General features: G+C 46.0%; 1 protein-coding gene across 5 annotated transcripts in view; it reads left to right on the top strand.

The window, feature by feature from the left end:
• Positions 1 to 18,319, top strand: part of DNMT1 (DNA methyltransferase 1) — a 196,514-nt gene that overhangs the window by 141,801 nt on the left and 36,394 nt on the right. For all 5 annotated transcript variants that reach the window (XM_061613736.1, XM_061613733.1, XM_061613737.1 and 2 more), the window contains 7 exons: positions 5,383 to 5,455; positions 6,845 to 6,947; positions 7,353 to 7,393; positions 9,707 to 9,758; positions 11,439 to 11,522; positions 11,613 to 11,722; positions 16,879 to 16,997. In XM_061613736.1, the coding sequence (XP_061469720.1) occupies positions 5,383 to 5,455; positions 6,845 to 6,947; positions 7,353 to 7,393; positions 9,707 to 9,758; positions 11,439 to 11,522; positions 11,613 to 11,722; positions 16,879 to 16,997 (582 nt within the window). The remainder of the gene's footprint in view (positions 1 to 5,382; positions 5,456 to 6,844; positions 6,948 to 7,352; positions 7,394 to 9,706; positions 9,759 to 11,438; positions 11,523 to 11,612; positions 11,723 to 16,878; positions 16,998 to 18,319) is intronic.

Here is an 18,319-nt window from a genome sequence, read left to right as displayed (position 1 = left end):
GCTAAATCAGCAACCTCTCTCACGAGTCAAGCTGAGCACCCAATCAGGGATGCTGCCGCAGAGTCGACCTGGTCACTGTGGGTGGCTCCTTCGGAAGCATTGAAGGCAATGAACCCAGATTTTCAGAAATCCCCAAGGCAGACTCTGCCACAGCCGGAGGGGAGAGAGGATGCCTCTGTACAAACCGTTCCCCCCTCCCCACCTCCCCACCAACATGAGTGAGAGCTCTTTCTCAGTGCTGGAGTTGGAAGGCATTGCCATGGATGACTGCTACAGGCCCTCAGCAGATCATGTGTGAGAGTTTTATTATGCCCTTCAGGTGAGCGGCACTATTTTGCGCCTTTGGAGTTTTTTAGGCCCATTCCTTCCACTCAAGTGGTTGCGGATTTGGGGCTCAGAACTGAAACCCCCTGGCCTCCCTTGTCTCTAATCTTTGTCAAGGCTATTAAAGAGGCACTTGGTAAGGAGGCAGATGGTAAGCAGAGGCATAAGTCCTGCTTGCATTGGAAGCTGTCCCCCTCTCCAGTGGGGTCCTCTTGCTCCTCTCCCCCCCTCTGCCACACAAGTAAACCCAAGAAGTCTTATAAGAGAAAAAGCTAAGAAGGCAAAAGCAGGTCCCCAGAAAACTCTTTGGAGTTATCCCCTAGGGACTTGCCTGTACCTAAGATGTGTAGCCTCAGCTTCCCCCCATACCAGATGGGAGGGACGCCACAGAATCCACCAGTGGGGGTACAAGCAGTAAACATTCCAGGAGGTGATCTTACTGTTCCAGATGTTAATTGTGCAGGAATGTCTGTACTCTCCAAGCCCACCCCTAATGTGATGCTTAGGTGGGAGAAGAGATAGTGGAGTCCCATGTCTGATTAGGCGGTTGCCACCTTCCCTGCTCCTAAACCATGGCTTTGGTTATGGCCCACTTTTTCATAAAAGTCTGTTCTGCCTTAGGACTAAAATGTTCAGAACAGAACCCAGAGGACCCCTCTCTTAAAGGGGCAGCAGTCCTTTCTCCTTTGGTAATATCTTCTAAGTCCATCGCATTACCTGAGTCATTTAAAAGGTTAACTTTATTGAAAGAGATGACCCCTTCGCCAATACAAAACACACAATGTATGCCAGTGTGCTAACTTAACGTATGAGGCTCTCTTTGGTGCCCATGGCTTGTTTCATGTTGATCTCCCAAGGAATGGCTGATCCAGACGTGGAGGCTACCGAATTATCACCTTATTGTGTAAACTGATGAGACCCCAGGAATTTGTCAGATGCTTCTCTAGACACACTGATTTTTTACAGCTAGGAATATGGCCACTAACGTGGTTGTTATGAGAGCACTTTGGTTAACTTATTGGATAGTTGACAGTGCTTTGAGAAATAATGCGGCTGTGGCTTCTTTCAGACTGGGGAAGAAAATTTAAATAAAATCCTAGTTGAGCCAAAAAATGATAAGTGTCCTGATAAAAGAGCTCCTTACTCCTTTCGCCCTTAAAGAGGAGGTGTTTGTTACAAGGGCTATTGTAGACAGAGACCAGCCTGAACTAGTTCATATTTCACCAGAAACCCAGCCTTCAGCAACCCCAAGGCTGGCCTCAGCCAAAAAGTCCCATCAGGGAATAAGTTGTCACCAGGCCCCAGAGATCAGGGCAAACTGCAGGCCCTTGCCCAGGTTTGGCAGTGGACCTCAGATGTATGGATAATATAGACAGTCTCCCAGAGAGTCAAACTGGAACTCTCCTCTCTTCCACTCACTCATTTCTGCCCCATAGCAGTCTTCAAGCACAGCGTCAAGGCTCACAACATGTCACGAGAGGTGGAAGACCTGTACTCCTGCCTGCAGCTCCTAGGCAGTCCCTCAAGCCGTGGCTTCTACGTATGTATCTCCTCGAAGGAGTTCCAATCAAATTTCCCTAGTGAATCATTGTCAGGACAGATGCCAGCCTTCAGGGCTGGGGGTCCCACTGTCTGCACCACACGGCCCAAGAGACATGGGGCATATCTTGGCCGTTGCATTTGAAGAAACAGCTGGAGGTGCAGGGCATCATGGAATGGGAAAACAAAATTTGGCTTAGTTGTCAGTTCAACACACCTGAATGTAACAATGGACTTTCTCAGCAGACGTGGTCCCAGGGGAACGGGCCCTCAATGTCATTCAAACTCATCCAGTCCCAACTGGGCCACCAATCCTTGTCCTCTTTGCATCTCATCTCAACCACAAGACTCCAGGTTTTTCTTCCAGGTGTCATGCCCCCGTCAGAGGACTCCTCAGATGAGGACGACTCAGGAGTAACAGTAGCAGACCCAGGAGCAGCAGACCCAGAAGGAGACATGGAGGAGCCTCCTGAGAATCCAGCTCCTCCCCCTCAGCTGCAGAGCACCCCAGATACAGCAGAGTCCCTGCAGCCAGACACAGACAGTGAACAGGATACTCCCCCCTCACCTGCAGAACGTAGACAGCAGAAGGTCAGGCAGAAGAGAGGCAGGCCTGTCTCCTTCAGGCCCAAACGCTGAGGGCTCACACCTGCTGTCCATCCTGCTCTTTATAAGGCACACCTTGGCTGCAGCTTGTTGCTGACTGCAACGTCAGGTGTGGCTTGTGTGTTCCTAGTTTCCTGGCACCCTCTTTCGGACTGACCCCTTGGCACTTGATCCCGGACCTCTACTGACCTCACTTCCGGACTCCTGACTCAGCAAGTACACTTCGGACAAGCCTGGCCCTTATCAGCTCCCCTCCTCCTAGACCTGGCAGATTTATGGCCAGACTGCCGGCTAAGGACTTTGCTTCCCTGCCAACCACCCAGGAATTTCCAGCCCCCCACCGGCACTGCTGATGCAGTGTAGAGCTGACACCAGGTACCAATCCCTGGGAATGGAGAGAAAGTGTGCACTCAACACCCTGTGGCCTGAGAGCCTCCTCTTTGCCTTCCCTCCAACTTCACTAATTGCATGAGTACTGCAAAAGATCAGGCTAGAACAAACAGAGATCCCACTGGTGACTCCTCAGTGGCCCAGGAGACCATGGCTCTCTGGCATTTTCTAGCACTGTCTCCACCACTAATGTTTTCTCTGTCTGCAGAACATCTCACGCAAGGCCCCAACAGGCATCCAGATCCGGAGTGGGTCAACCTAGCTGCCTGGGAATTGAGCAGCAGGCTCTCAGCACAGCAGGACTTGCTCCAGAAGTCATAGATACTATGTGAGCATCCAGATGGATGACCACATATAACAGGTTATATACGGCAACTTGGAAAGTGTTTGTCAGGTGGCAATAAGAAAAAGAAAAGTGGACTTTCAGAATCCTGACACTCGAGACATTTTACATTTTCTACAGGTCTTAAACCTAAAGCCTGGAAGCACCAACTCATGGCTCTTGTTCAGTCTGTTCCAGGACAGGGCAGGACATGCTGTCTACCCATCCTCATAGTAAGCACTTTTTAAAGGGACAGCACTACTTTCTTACATTCTTAAAGTTAATTCCACCTTTCATAGGTCTCAGGAACCAATCCTCCCTTCTTTTTGCCCTAACATCCCTCAGAAAGCTTTTGGCACTGAAAATTTATGTTAAGCACACAAGGTATTTAAACTAACCACTAGCCTGTTTGTTTTCATTCATGTTCCTCTAGGGGGAACAACAATTGCCATATGGATTAAGGCCTGTTTCAACCTATCCTGAGTCCCAGCACTGTTGGGCTCCCAGTCAAATCTCAGCTCACTCCACTGGGGTGGCAGTGAACTTGGTGACATTAGTAACTAACACTAGCAGTGCCAAAACATGCAGAGTGGTCACCTGGGCAGTGCTATATACCAGTGGTTCCCAACCTGGGGGCCGGGACCCCGAGGGGGGCCGCGAAGTAATCCAGAGGGGGCCGTGAACAGTAAATAAATGAATTTTTATTAATTTTTTTTAAAAAAGTCTTCACTCCCTCTACACTGTCAGCTTCCCACTGCCGCTGCAGATGACACCTCCCCCTTGCTCCAAACGAGAGGGGAGGCCTTTTGCTGAAGCGCCAGAGTGTCTTTCAGGCTCACTAAGGGCAGGCATCTGCCTATAAAATACATGGCAGATGCCAAAGGAGGCTGAGGGTGGAGCTACCAGGAAGAAGAGGGGATTACTATCACTGGTTCCCATCTCCTTGCACTGCCGCTACTGGCAACGCCCTTGCTTAGAATGAGAGGAGAGGGCTTTTTGTGAAGCAAAAGAAGCAAGCCTGCAAAGAAAGGCTGCTTTCCCCCTTCCTTCCTGGCAGCCAGCCTACCTCCCAGGGGGGGAGGGGGTCACAATTTTTTTCAGCTTATAAAGGGGGTCCCGTGCTCATAAAGGTTGGGAACCACTGACATATACTTTTACTTGACACTACAGAGTGGATGCGTATGCTTCAGCTGTAGCGGCCTTTGGGCAACATGTTTTCCAGTCAGTGGTACCTTCACATTGAGTGGAACTGTAAATTCCCACACAATGGACTTAGGCTCTGGTACATCCCAGAGTGGCTATGTGGGTGAGTCTGCTAGGAAAATGGAATGCTGGTCACTCACCATGAAAGGGCCTGTTCTAGCAGACAAAACCCACATAGCCACGCCACACCCTGCACTCATCCACTCACTGCTACAACATATAGGTTCTTACCATTAGGCTTAGGGGTTAGTGGTTTTTTTTGGGGGGGGATAGCCTGGTTTCTATGTTGTTTCTAAGGGCTTGGTCAGACTGGAAACTGAAACAGAGGAGGTGCTGAGAGGGAAAGAAGGGGGAGCAGTCAAATGAGCAGCCCAGGCAAGAAGTCTCCCAACGGTGCCAGGTGGTTTGCTCCTTCCTTGACATGGGAGGTCTCTGTGCTGTTGTTGCTTATTAATGGTGGCTTCCACAGTTAGGATGAGCTGAAGATGATCCATGAAGTTTAGGTTACATTAACCCCCCCCTCAGGTTCTGCAAGAGTTAAGCATCATATATTGGGCTGAGTAACCATGCTGCTATTCCTGGACATGGGGTAGCTCTTGGAAGTCATGGTATGTAGCATCCTTTATTATGGGGCTGCAGGAGAATAAACTGTGTGGTTGTCTATAGACCAGCTTTCCCCAACCCGGTGCTTTCCAGATGTTTTGAATTATCACTGACCATTGCCTGTGCTGGCTGGGGCTGATGGGAGCTGCAGTCTCACATCATCTGGAGGGTACCAGGCTGAGGAAGGCTGCTGCAGGCAGTGATGGCAAGCTCTGTGCAAGGAATATATGTGAGGAAGCCTGTTTCTCAAGTCTGAGATTCAGGCTCTGCAGTTGGTAACAGAAGGTGGCTTTGGGCTTGGGGGAGGATGTAATCTGCTTTAAGCATTCAGAAAGCACCACTACACTTCATACGGTAACTGCAACTCGTCTTTTTTTTAAAAAAATTATCTGCAGAAACCCCAAGCAGTGCAAGGATCACTCGTAGTTCTGGCAAGCAGCCAACCGTTGCAGCCATGTTTTCCAAAGGGTGAGTAGGTGGTATGTACACCTGGTGTGACTGTTCTTTTGCAGGTTTATGTCTGTGCCTCTTCTGCTTACTTGACTCTCATTGCTGCTTCTACCCCACCCCACCCCATGCATTTGTTTGATGGTCTGATCCCCAGTTTCATCAAGGTGGTTGATACTCAGTGGGAGTGGGGTTTCCAGTTGTTCAGATGAGAAACGGAGCAGCAGACTGCCCTGGGGAAAGGAGTGTTAGGCGAGCTGGACCCTCTGCAGGAGTTCAAGGAGACAGTTTGGAATGGCTTGTAGCACAGTTCTCCACTGAGGGCATAGTACCAACAGATACTCCTGTTTCCCAGCCTGGTACAAAGATGGTTGTAGCCAAGCCTTGATGACTGCAAAATCAAGAAAGCTAGTATAGCATAGCGAACAGTGTGTTGGATACCCAAGTTCAGACCTTCACTGAATCAGAAAGTTCAGGGCAAACTCCACGTTACATGCAAACACATGCAGAAAGCCCTGACACTTCCCCCCCTTTTCTAGATAAGCTGCTTTAGATGAAAGAAATGTTTGGGAATGCCGAAACATTTTCCCTGCTTCCTGTTCCTCTGGTTTAAATGGTTGTTTCTGCACCACCACCCTTCCTCTCACGGTTTCCCCTCCTTTGGATCTGAAATGTGTATCTGATAGGTGGTTAAGCCCATCACAGGGCAACTTGGGACCAGTCACTGTCTCTCCACCTCACCACCTTCACAGGGCTGGGAGGTTAAAAGATGAGTGTGGGGGATAAATGGACTGATTCTGTATGGGTGCTCTGAGCTCCTTAGACAAAGGATGGAATGAACACAAACGTTCAGGAATTGGAAGGTATGTTAGCTTACAGAGACAAACCCAAGCTGGGATAGAAAACCTATGGCCCTCCAGATGTTGCTGGGCTCCAATTCCTGTCACCCCTGATCATTCATTGGTCATGATGACTGAGGCTACTGGGAAGAGGAGTCCAGCAATATTTGCAGGGCACACGGGTCCCCCGTCCTTGCACTGAATGCTTAGGTGCACCTCTGATCTGGTCTGTTAAAGGGATCCATGGGGAGCTTGCTTGAGGGGGAGCCCTCAGTTGGGGCCTTGTTCTTAGTATTCATATCAATACTTTTTTGTCTAAGCCCTCAGTTGAACTTGAAAGTCCTCCAATCTTGGGCCTGGTCTTGACAGCAAAATCCTTTGCAAAAATGACCTCAAATTAAAATATCCAAACATCCATGCCTAGTCAATACATGCTGCTTAACCTGAACAGGTTTTGTAAAGTTAAAACCTAATTAGTTCTTAGGGTTTTTTCCTTTCTCTACAAGTACAATGAACATCTTGTTAAAATAACATTGTCTAAACTGTTCCATTTTGTGGTTTATTTTAATAGGTCCAATAAACGCAAGTCTGAGGAAGTGAATGGAGAGCTGAAACAAGAAACGAGTGTAGAAAATGAGGAGGAGGAAGAAGAGGAGGAGGAGCCTGGAGAGAAGGTAAATACTAATTGCTTTTATTTATTTATAAAAATATTTGTATACCGCTATTTCGTTAAAAACATCAAAGCAGTTTACAACGTGTTAAAAACAACAATTTCAGCCATTTATTTCCCCAGTACACCCCCTGTAATTGCTTGCAATGCTTGCATAAAACTTTTGAATTCTGGCTGCAAATGGGATTTCATCCAATAGTGGGGTAACTTATTGGCCCTAAAACAGCTTTCCCCAACCTGGTGCCCCCAGTTGTGGTGGCTGGGGCTGATGGGAGTCAGACCAAAACATCTGGAGGGCACCAGGTTGGGGAAGGCTGCCATAGAAGATGAACACTTTCCACCTACTAGATTTAGTTTTAAAGAAGGGAGTTTTGGCTTTCTCAACACCATCTTCTATTTTCCTCTCAAGGAACAAGATGAGAAAAGAATCAAAACAGAAACCAAAGAAGGGTAAGTGCAGCTGGGTGGTGGGCATGTGTGATCTGATCAGCTTTCCTGCTAGGAAGAAATGCAACCACTTATAGCAACGCACAAGAAACCACAAACTTCTTCAAAAGGTGTTTTCTGGAGCATATCTAAGGCCAGAACTAAACATTAATGACATGTGACTGCTGCAGAGAATGGCAACCTACGTACCTCCTCTCCATCCAGTTTCATAATACCTAGAACAACTTACCTGAGGGGGCCAGGGCAATTGATGGATCACAGACTAATGACTGGAGCCAAACATATGTCATACTTATGCTGCCCTGGGCTCTTGCTGGGAGGAAGGGTGGGATATAAATTAAATAATAAATGAATAAATACTTGGAGTACACCCATTGAAATCAATGGTACTGTACCTTTTTTTTTTTTGACTGCCGTCAAGTCGATCCCGACTTATGGCTACCCTATGAATAGGGTTTTCATGGTAAGCGGTATTCAGAGGGGGTTTACCTTTGCCTCCCTCTGAGGCTAGTCCTCCCCAGCTGGCTAGGGCCTGCTCAGCTTGCCACAGCTGCACAAGCCAGCCCCTTCCTTGTCCGCAACTGCCGGCTGGGGGGCAACTGGGCTCCTTGCGACTATGCAGCTTGCCCACGGCTGCACAGGTGGCAGGGCACGTAACCCCTGAGCCACTCACTGTGGGGTGATCTTTAGCTGGCCCTTGACACCCAGGAGACACGAGGGGGGATTTGAACTCGCAGACTCTGGACTCCCAGCCAGGCTCTCCTCCCCACTGTGCTATACCAGCGGTACTGTACTTAGTCATGACTAAATCACGTTGATTTCAGTGCACTAGATTTCCTGATTGTTGTCTTTTAGGTCCTCCAGGGTTGGAGAACCTTTTTTCCTGCCACAGGCTGGATGCCAATGGTGGGCGCGGCCAGAGCCAAAAGTGGACAGGGTCATGTCTCTCCCCCCCCCCCCTTCCCAGCCAGCTGCTGAAGGAAATTGGGCTGGGTCGCTCTTGCTAGAGGTTTGAACTGATAGCTTGCAGAGTGCTTTTGAAATTAGGCTGAGAGATGCAGGTTGGTCACCTCTACCCCAGGCTATTTCTCAGGAAGAGTGGTGACATCCACTTCCAGGAAACAGTGGGGAGAGAGGGAGATTGTAACATTGCAGTGATGTGGCTTCAGTGTGTTCCTTTCCCCCATGTTGCAGAAGGGGTGGGTGGGAGGTGGAAGCAATGATAGTTCATGCTCTTTTAAACTCAGATTGTCTTGTCTGAAAAGTGATCCCTTTGAGTTCCTAACAATGAAAAGAATTGTCCTTTAAGTGCTTCCTATGGTGTGAGGAGTGAATTAAACTATTTCCATAATTCATGGGGAATGGAGGGGGGGATAGATTACACAAAGCCACTCATACAGAAGCACCAGGTTTAGCTCTGGGAGGGAAGAATTTGCATGTGGGAGTGGAGGGAATGTGTGGCTCTACAGCAGCCTTTCCCCAACCTAGTGTTGTCCAGATGTTTTGGACTACAACTCCCATCAGCATAGCCAAATTCAAGAATTATGGGAGTTGTAGTCTTGAAACATTACAAGGCCTCAGGGTGAGAGTAACTACCCTACAGCATAACAGTGGTTTAGAGACTGGGTACATCAGGAATCCTCACCAGGTCAGAAATGGTGCCAGTCTTTTAAGGTTCACTGATTAAAAGTTTAGAAGTTAAGCATCTGGAAGTGTAGCATTGACCAGAGCTTGGAAAAGTTACTTTTTTTGAACTACAACTCCCATCACCCCAATCCAGTGGCCATGCTGGCTGGGGCTGATGGGAGTTGTAGTTTAAAAAAGTAACTTTTCCAAGCTCTGGCATTGACTGATGCTTTGCCCAGCACTTTATTCTCATCGTTACCGCCAAATAAACATAAGAGGATATGGAATTGGAGCACTTTGTCTCTGCCCCATTTATACATTGATGGAAATGACGGTGCAGGATGTAAAATGCCCAGAAATTTGACTCCCTGGAGAACCTGTGTTTTTTGAACTTGAAACATCAAGCAAATCCTCATCGTGACCATCTTCCATCTGGAAACCTATGTCCTCACTGTGGGAGGCTGTGTGGATCCAGAATTGGCCTCCACAGTCACTTACGGACCCACCGTTAAAGACCTTATCTTGGAAGACAATCTTACTCGGCCACGAGTGATCGCCAATGAATGAATGAATATAGAGTTCAAACATTTGACTTTACAAAATCTCTGTATCCAATGTCTTAAACAATATTTTTCTTGCAATAGCTTGTATTTCCAATTTGTCTTACTGTGCGTGGGATTTTTTGCCCAGGTCTGAAATCAAAGAAGCAGCAGCCCAAGTTAAAACTGTTCCACCTGTGAAGGTAAGTTCTGACCAGACTAAAAAAACAAACATTTGTGGTGCACATGCATCCCCCCCCCAAAAAAAAATCAATTGGATTATCAACAGTTCAAGAAAATATCCAGTCTTTCAGGATAGGCATTGCTGCTTCTGTCAGGTGGAATTGTGTGGAGGTGGTTGGGATCTGGGTTCAGATGTACCTCATTAGCTTTGCTGTAGTAAGCGTGTCTTGACCTCCATTTCCTATCTTTTAAAACAGACTAATAGGGAATAAAAGTGACATACCTCTGCTTGGGTTGTTTTTGAAGATGAATGAGAAAAGCAGCTAAGCATCTCATCTTCTGAAAGTGATAATTGGTAAATGGAACTGCATGTAAGGATTGGGTAGTTGTACCCACCCCATTCAATAGCAAGCTGTATTACTGCACAGATTGAGCTGACTAAATACGTTTCAAAAACTAATGTATTCCTGCAGTTTCTACAAATGCCAGTTTTGTTAATGAAACCTGTTAGATGTCCTTTCTGGCTCGGTTCCAGTGACCCATACCTGGCAGCTTTTAAAGTAGGGATGGGGGAACCAGTGGCCCTCCAGGTGATATTGGACGACAAGTCCCATCATCCCTGAGCATTGACCATGCCGGCTGGGGCTGGTGGCAGGTGAAGTCTAACAACATCTGGAGGGCCACAGGTACCTCCTCCGTGTTCAGCCTTGCCCAAACTGGTCCCTCCAGATGTTTTGGATTCCCAGTCCCAGATGTCATGGCCAATGGTCAGGAATGATGGAGTTGCAATCCAGCAACATCTGGGGGAGCAGCAGAGTTGGATCTCTGTAGGGAGGATCTTTTATTTGCAAACAGAAGCGGAAATAAGACCGAAATGTGACCCTCAGACTCTTGGTAGAATCACAAGGACCTTTTACAGTGCAACCCTGCTGTCTCATTGACTGTAGAATTGCAGCCTTAATTTTAAGCAAAACAAAAGAAACCCCTCTGCTTTTGCAGTTGTAGACAGAAGCTTGGAAATTTTGCAAAAGTAAAATCTGGGGATACCTTTACTTTGATAGCATTGCCACTGAATACTCACATAGTGAATATGCCCTGCAGCAACCCTTTGGGGTGCTACAATTTGTCTCCTGGTTATCAGAATTCGCTCAAAGTGAGGCATTGTTTTCTGTGCTCTTTCTGTGAAACCTGCCAGAGGATGGTTATCTCTTGGAGCATAGCGCTATGACTGTGGAAATTTCCACACGAGGTTATGTGGGAGCTTCAGCAAAATAGTAGAAAAGAGATAGGAAGCCTACAAAACAGTGTGAAACATTATCATTGTGCTGTTTTTATGTTCTGTGGATTGTTGTTCACTTAATTGTTGCAGTGTTTCATTTGTTCTCTGTAAATTGCGTTGGGTTCATTATATCTGGAACACTGAAACAGACAGCAAGTAAATAAATAAAATTTATAATAATGGCTATGAAGGAAAAAGGTAAAGAGATGAAAAGATTTTTAAGCCTCAGAATTTAAGTCCTCTTGGGCTTTTTGCATTTAAAAGTAGCAAGAACTGAAAAAGCACAACATTCCTCCTATTATATATAGTTTCGAATTAATATTAATTGCATGTAGCCAAAAGTATTTAGTCACTGCTGATGTGGCCCTCTGTTCTGCATGAGTTGATGTACACCCTCTCCCTTTCCATCTTCCCCTTCCAGACCACACCTCCCAAGTGTGTTGAATGCAGGCAGTACCTGGACGATCCTGACCTCAAGTTCTTCCAGGGAGATCCTGACGATGCAGTAAGTTGGTCTACCTTTTGCAGGTGAAAGATAAGAACTCTGCCTTGCCGGTGCATTTAGAATAAAATGCAAAATATTGTATCTTCCTAGCTGGATGAACCAGAGATGCTGACAGATGAGCGCTTGTCCATTTTTGATGCCAACGAAGATGGATTTGAGAGTTATGATGACCTGCCTCAGCACAAAGTGACTTCCTTCAGGTGAGATCTTTTGCTGACTCTTTGTAAAGCAGGTGTGGCTAACCCTTGGCCTTCCAGATGTTGTTGGATTCCAAGGCAGCATGGTCAATTGTTAAGGATGATGCAAGGTAGTCCAACAACATCTGGAGGGCCACAGGTTCACCACCATTGCTGCAAATCCTCGGTTATTGAACCTTGGGGTGGGACAGCTATGCAGGAAGTCATGATTAGGCTATATTAGGCTGCATTAATGGAAGTATAGTTTCCAAATCGCGTGGAGTACTAGTTCCCCTCTATTCAGCACTGGTTAGGCCTCATCTTGAATACCGCGTCCAGTTCTGGTCTCCGCACTTCAAGAAGGATGCAGACAAACTGGAACAGGTTCAGAGGAGGGCAACAAGGATGATCAGTGGACTGGAAACAAAGCCCTATGAGGAGAGACTGAAAGAACTGGGCATGTTTAGCCTGAAGAAGAGAAGACTGAGGGGAGATATGATAGCACTCTTCAAGTACATGAAAGGTTGTCACATAGAGGAGGGCCGGGATCTCTTCTCGATCGTCCCAGAGTGCAGGACACGGCATAATGGGCTGAAGTTGCAGGAAGCCAGATTTCGACTGGACATCGCCATACGACAATGGAACCAATTACCTAGAGAGGTAGTGGGCTCTCCGACACTGGAGGCATTCAAGAGGCAGCTGGACAGCCATCTGTCGGGAATGCTTTGATTTGGATTCCTGCATTGAGCAGGGGGTTGGACTCGATGGCCTTGTAGGCCCCTTCCAACTCTGCTATTCTATGATTCTGTGATTGATTCTATGATTACTACAAATCTGAGAATGGTCTGGTACTTGGAAGGCAAAGCAGTACCTGGGGGACCACCCTCCCCTCTATGAAACAGCAAGCAGCAGCAGTTGGAGGAAGGAGTTGCTCAGCTCTGTCCTTTACTTTCAGTGCAAAGAGCAGTCAATGCAAGGACTGGAGGGTGATAAAGGCGGAAGGAAGCAGGTTGCACTCCTGCTGAAAAAAAACCTTTGACTGTCCATTTGCTTCTGATCCAGAGATACATGCTGCTGCATGTGAGAATCTGCGTGTGCTTGCCTGCCAGATAGAGGATTGGCATTAGTTTGGGGTAGAGTTTGGAGTTTCCAAAAAAGAATATGTTTAGAAGTGGTGTGGGGTAGGGACAGGTTAATAGTAAACACAACCCTTAAGTAAACATCTATGCGTCCCTAGCTTAGGGAACATGTGCATCATTACAGCACCTAAAGATTCCCACAGCAGACATTGACGCTACTGGTAGGGATCGTTGTGATACTTGCTGGAACTATCTGTACAACCTGGCTGCAATAAGAACTTGGGCAAGGCAGTGCCAGCAGCACATGCAACCATTTGGAGTCCCGAGGCCTTATTAGACTGATGTGCTTTCAGGACAGGGTATGAGAAGAAGGTAAACTGGAATTTGGTGGTAGACCTCTGAGTGATTCGCCATAGATCAGCATGGGTTTCTGACTCCCGTCTTTCTAACAATAGCAACAACTAAAGGACTTCCTTCCCAACCTAAACTGGGCTACTGAAAGAAAGAAAGCTCAGGAGGAAAGCAGGTATAGTATTTTGTCCTGGGCTGATCATATACTCAGAGGCACTCTGTCCTTAATTCTCAGCTTACACCCATCTTCACGAACCACTATTTTGACTTTGGTTTGCTTGGTGGACTTCAGGTCTCTAGTAAAAAAAACAAAAAAGCACTAAAGTAGCACCCTGAAGGTTAGAGTCTGTCCACCCCTGGTTTAAGGCACACCAGATTCTGTGTTGCTTTTGACATTCCCAGTCTGTTAGAATAGCTTCCTATATACAGCTAGGGAAATGGGGCCAGCCAGGAAATTTGTCTACAGTGGTGGGTGTAACAAATGAGGGAAGGTGAAAAACCTAAACTCCTAAAAATAAAAAACACCTGACCTCCTCCCTTAACAACAATAAATACTTATAACAACCCAGGCATGTGAGGGGTAGTAATCCTAAGAGTTGGCAAACATACCACAAAACCCACTCATTTGTGTGTGTGTGTGTGTGTGTGTGTAGATATATATATATATAAATGAAATGTATTAGACATAAAACACCCATAAAAATAAAAGGAAAGCCAGCAAGGAAAAGCAGAACATAAAATAAAAGGAACAGGATAGAGTTCCATTATCTAATCCTAGTCCTATACTTGCAATTTATTCCTAACTCACTTCAAACATAAGGACTGGTTAGTAACAGGCTTCCCAATCAGATGACAAAAGAGAGATCCCTGCTACAAATTCCCTCCCTTCTAATAAAGGGTTCTCCCTCCCAGGCACTCTGAGAGTCATCTGTCCTTTCAGCCTAATACAAGCTTCAGTCACACCTTGCGAGTAAGGAAGGCCCTCAGCTGACTAATCAGTGTACCACTAGCAAATGCCAGCCTTTTAAAAAAGAGAGAGAAGGGAACATCAGCACCTCCCAGATGCCTTAAGCCACTGAAAGGGCAAAAAGTAGGCTTTGTTACAGTAGAGAGAACACATAAGTACATAAATAGCTATTGTTGTTGGTCTTCTGTAGCCCTGCACTCAATACAGATTCTTGAAATCCTTTCACTTTAGAAAAAAAGGAAACAGGTGCTACCTGATGCCATCTCATGGACTCCATTCATGTTTCCAAGCATCCTTACTATGCTCACTAGAGCCCTATCTTTTCTCTTGCCATTGCCACTTGGTTTGCTTCCCTGCCCCCAATAGCTGCAAAAAGCACAGGTGTAACTCTGTACACATACTGCCTTGCAGTGTGTGAACAGTTCTGTGTATATACCCAGGTAGTCACTGTGCTGTGCAGGTGAGGGCCTCCTGCAGATACCATCTTGCTCAGTGCAGGAATCCAAATCAAAGCATTCCTGACAGATGGTGATGACTCAAGAGCCAGTGTTTTTAAGAAAAATGCACAGAAGAGAAACTAATGTTACAAGGCCTAGAGAAGTTACATGCCCTGCTGAAGCTTATCAGCAAGAATACGTGCTGGGAAGCTATTGTGTGATGGCTAGCTTGGAATGCAGATATGGGTGGAGAAATTAATGTGCTGGATGCATAAGAAATGATGGGCATGCATAAGTTAGAAGATTGACCAATGGAAAGGTGGCAGGATGGCATTAGGGGGCCAATTAGAATGTGTCATGAATTTTTGCTTGCATTGTATAAAAGTGTAGCACCCCCCCATAAGGGGTGTGCTTGTTCTGCGAATTATCGCCTTGCACCTCTTCTGGCCAGAATGAAATAAAGCTTGTTGGACCCTTCAACCTGGGTGTGGTCATTTGGCTGTACTGGGCACCGGGCAACTAACCCATTTGGGAGACAACAATGGCTGTCCAGCTGCCTCTTTAATGCCTCCAGTGTCGGAGAGCCCACTACCTCTCTAGGTAATTGGTTCCATTGTCGTATGGCTCTAACAGTTAGGAAGTTTTTCCTGATGTCCAGTCGAAATCTGGCTTCCTGCAGCTTGAGCCCATTATTCCGTGTCCTGCACTCGGATAATTGAGAAGAGATCCCGGCCCTCCTCTGTGTGACAACCTTTCATGTACTTGAAGAGTGCTATCATATCTCCCCTCAGTCTTCTCTTCTCCAGGCTGAACATGCCCAGTTCTTTCAGTCTGTCCTCATAGGGCTTTGTTCATCCTTGTTGCCCTCCTCTGAACCTGTTCCAGTTTGTCTGCATCTTGAAGTGCAGAGACCAGAACCGGACGCAGTACTCGAGGCCTAACCAGTGCTGAATAGAGGGGAACTAATACTTTACACGATTTGGAAACTATACTACTTTAATGCAGCCTAATATAGCGTTTGCCTTTTTTGCAGCCAACACTGTTGGCTCATATTCAGCTTGTGATCAACAACAATTCCAAGATCCTTCTCACATGTCGTACTGCTGAGCCAAGTAACCCCCATCTTATAGCTGTGCATTTGGTTTCTTTTTCCTAAGTGTAGAATTTTGCATTTATCCCTGTTGAATTTCATTCTGTTGTTTTCAGCCCAATGCTCCAGCCTATCAAGGTCCCTTTGAATTTAGTTTCTGTCTTCCATGGTATTAGCTGTGCTCCAGCCTATCAAGGTCCCTTTGAATTTAGTTTCTGTCTTCCATGGTATTAGACCGAGCCCTGTGGTACCCCACTCATTACTTCCACCCAGTCTGAGAAGGAACTGTTGATAAGCACCCTTTGAGTATGATTCTGGAGCCAGCTGTGGATCCACCTGATAGTTGTTCCATCCAGCCCACATTTAGCTAGCTTGCTAATCAGAATATCATGGGGCACTTTGTCAAAAGCTTTGCTGAAGTCAAGATATATTATGTCCACAGCATTCCCACAGTCTACAGGGGAGGTTACCCGATCAAAGAATGAGATAAGATTAGTTTGGCAGGATTTGTTCTTCATAAATCCATGTTGGCTTCTAGTAATCACTGCATTGTTTTCAAGGTGCTTATAGATTGACTGCTTTATAATCTGCTCCAGAGTTTTTCCAGGGATTGATGTTAGGCTGACTGGTCTGTAGTTCCCCGGTTCCTCCTTTTTGAAGATAGGGACAACATTAGCTCTCCTCCAGTCATCCGGCACTTCACCAGTCCTCCACGATGTCGCAAAGATAATAGAGAGCAGTTCTGAGAGTTCTTCAGCCAGTTCCTTCAATACTCTAGGATGCAGTTTATCGGGCCCTGCCGATTTGAACTCGTTCAAAGTGATTAGGTATTCCTTGACCGTTTGTCAAGCTCAAGCTCCAATCCTACCCCTTCTACTTCATGTTTCCCGGGAGGGTCATAGACCCTTTTTTGGGAGAAGACTGAGCCAAAGTAGGAAGTAGACCTTAAGTAGACCTTATCCTAATCTGTGTCTGTGTTGGAATTGCTTTTTAATATGTTTTTAACCTCTTTTTTAAAAGAATATGTTTTTAAAGCTTTTTTAAAGATGTTTTGTTTTAATATATTTAAAGTCTGTTTTTATTATGTTTTTAGTGCTTTTGTTTGCCACCCTGAGCTCCTACTGGGAGGAAGGGTGAGATATAAATATAATAAATAGTAATAAATTAATGTGAAACTGGAGGTATGTAGCTGGCTCTTATCAGTGACAAGTGTATGCTCAGCCAAAGACTCTGCAACCATTTCCTTCTCCATACAGTGTTTATGATCGAAAAGGTCACCTGTGCCCATTTGATACTGGCCTTATAGAAAGGAATATTGAACTCTACTTTAGTGGTGCTGTGAAGCCAATATATGATGATAATCCTTGTCTGGATGGTAAGTGTGGCCCAGCAGATGGGATTTTTCCGTTTATTTTTTATTTATTAAATTTATGCATGGTTTGTTGTTGTTATGTGCCTCCAAGTAGATTATGACTTACGGCAACCCTATGAATCAGCGGCATCCAATAGCGCCTGTCGTGAACCACCCTGTTCAGATCTTGTAAGTTCAGGTCTGTGGCTTCCTTTATGGAATCAATCCGTCTCTTGTTTGGCCTTCCTCCTTTTCTACAAAATCCCAGAGGGGTTCACAAGTCGCACTGCCAAATACACAACAGAGTAAAAATAAAATCGTGAAATCATCTTCAACCTTAAAAACAGCAGCAAGTAAACAATCCCGGATACAAATCAAATTTTCCTGAGCCTAATTGGCAGCTACCTCAAGAATGCCTGAGTGAAGAGGTATATCATTTTAACCCCTGACAAAACTGGAGTGTAAATTATGATTGATGGAACTCCCTGCCTCTGGAAGTCCACACAGAGGGGGCCACAAAAGAGAAGGCTGTCACCTGGGTCACCACTCCTTGGACCTCACCAAGTGGTGGCATCCAAAAAATGTCCCCCTCTAATCATCTCAGTGACAAGGGTGGCACATATCAAGAGATGCTCTTCTAAGTATATAGGCCCTGAACTGTTCAGGGCTTTAAAAGTCAATGACAACCCTTAAATTAGGCTTGGAAATGAATAGGCAGCTAGTATAAATCACAGAGAATAGGTGTAATATGACTTTGAAGTGTTGTGCTGCTCAGTAACCCAGTAGCGGGATTCTGCACCAGCTTCCAAACAGTCTTTAAGGGCATCCTCATGTGGAGTACATGATAATAATTCAGACTTGAGCTTACCAGGGCATGGATTGCTATGGCTCATCTAGGAAAAACTATAGCTGGCAAATGAGTCAGAGCTGGACATAGGCTTTCCTAACCACTGAAGCTACTTGAGCCTCCAATGACAAAGAGAGATCCAGGACTACCTACAGGGTATGCACCAGGGCTGTGGAGTTGGAGTCGGGAGCAATTTGGGGTGGCGTCGGAGTCGATAGAAATGTATCGACTCTGATTCCGACTCTGACTTCTTCATAAATGGCAAATGTATATAAACTAGTAATAACAAATTTACTGTAGTAAAATGGTAGCACAAGGCATTTCATCACCACCACGTGAATCCAGTGCTTGGAAAAGTTACTTTTTTAAACTACAACTCCCATCAGCCCCAGGGATTGGGCTCGTGGGAGTTCAAAAAAGTAACTTTTAATATACATTTGCCATTTATGAAGGAGTCGGAGTTGGACGGTAGAAAAAGGGAGGAGTCGGAGTTGAAGGT

The sequence above is a fragment of the Rhineura floridana genome, chromosome 3, assembly GCF_030035675.1.
Source record: "Rhineura floridana isolate rRhiFlo1 chromosome 3, rRhiFlo1.hap2, whole genome shotgun sequence".
Taxonomy (NCBI): Eukaryota; Metazoa; Chordata; class Lepidosauria; order Squamata; family Rhineuridae; genus Rhineura; species Rhineura floridana.
The sequence above is the reverse complement of the archived record's forward strand: the minus strand, read 5'-3'. Positions and strand labels throughout refer to the sequence as shown.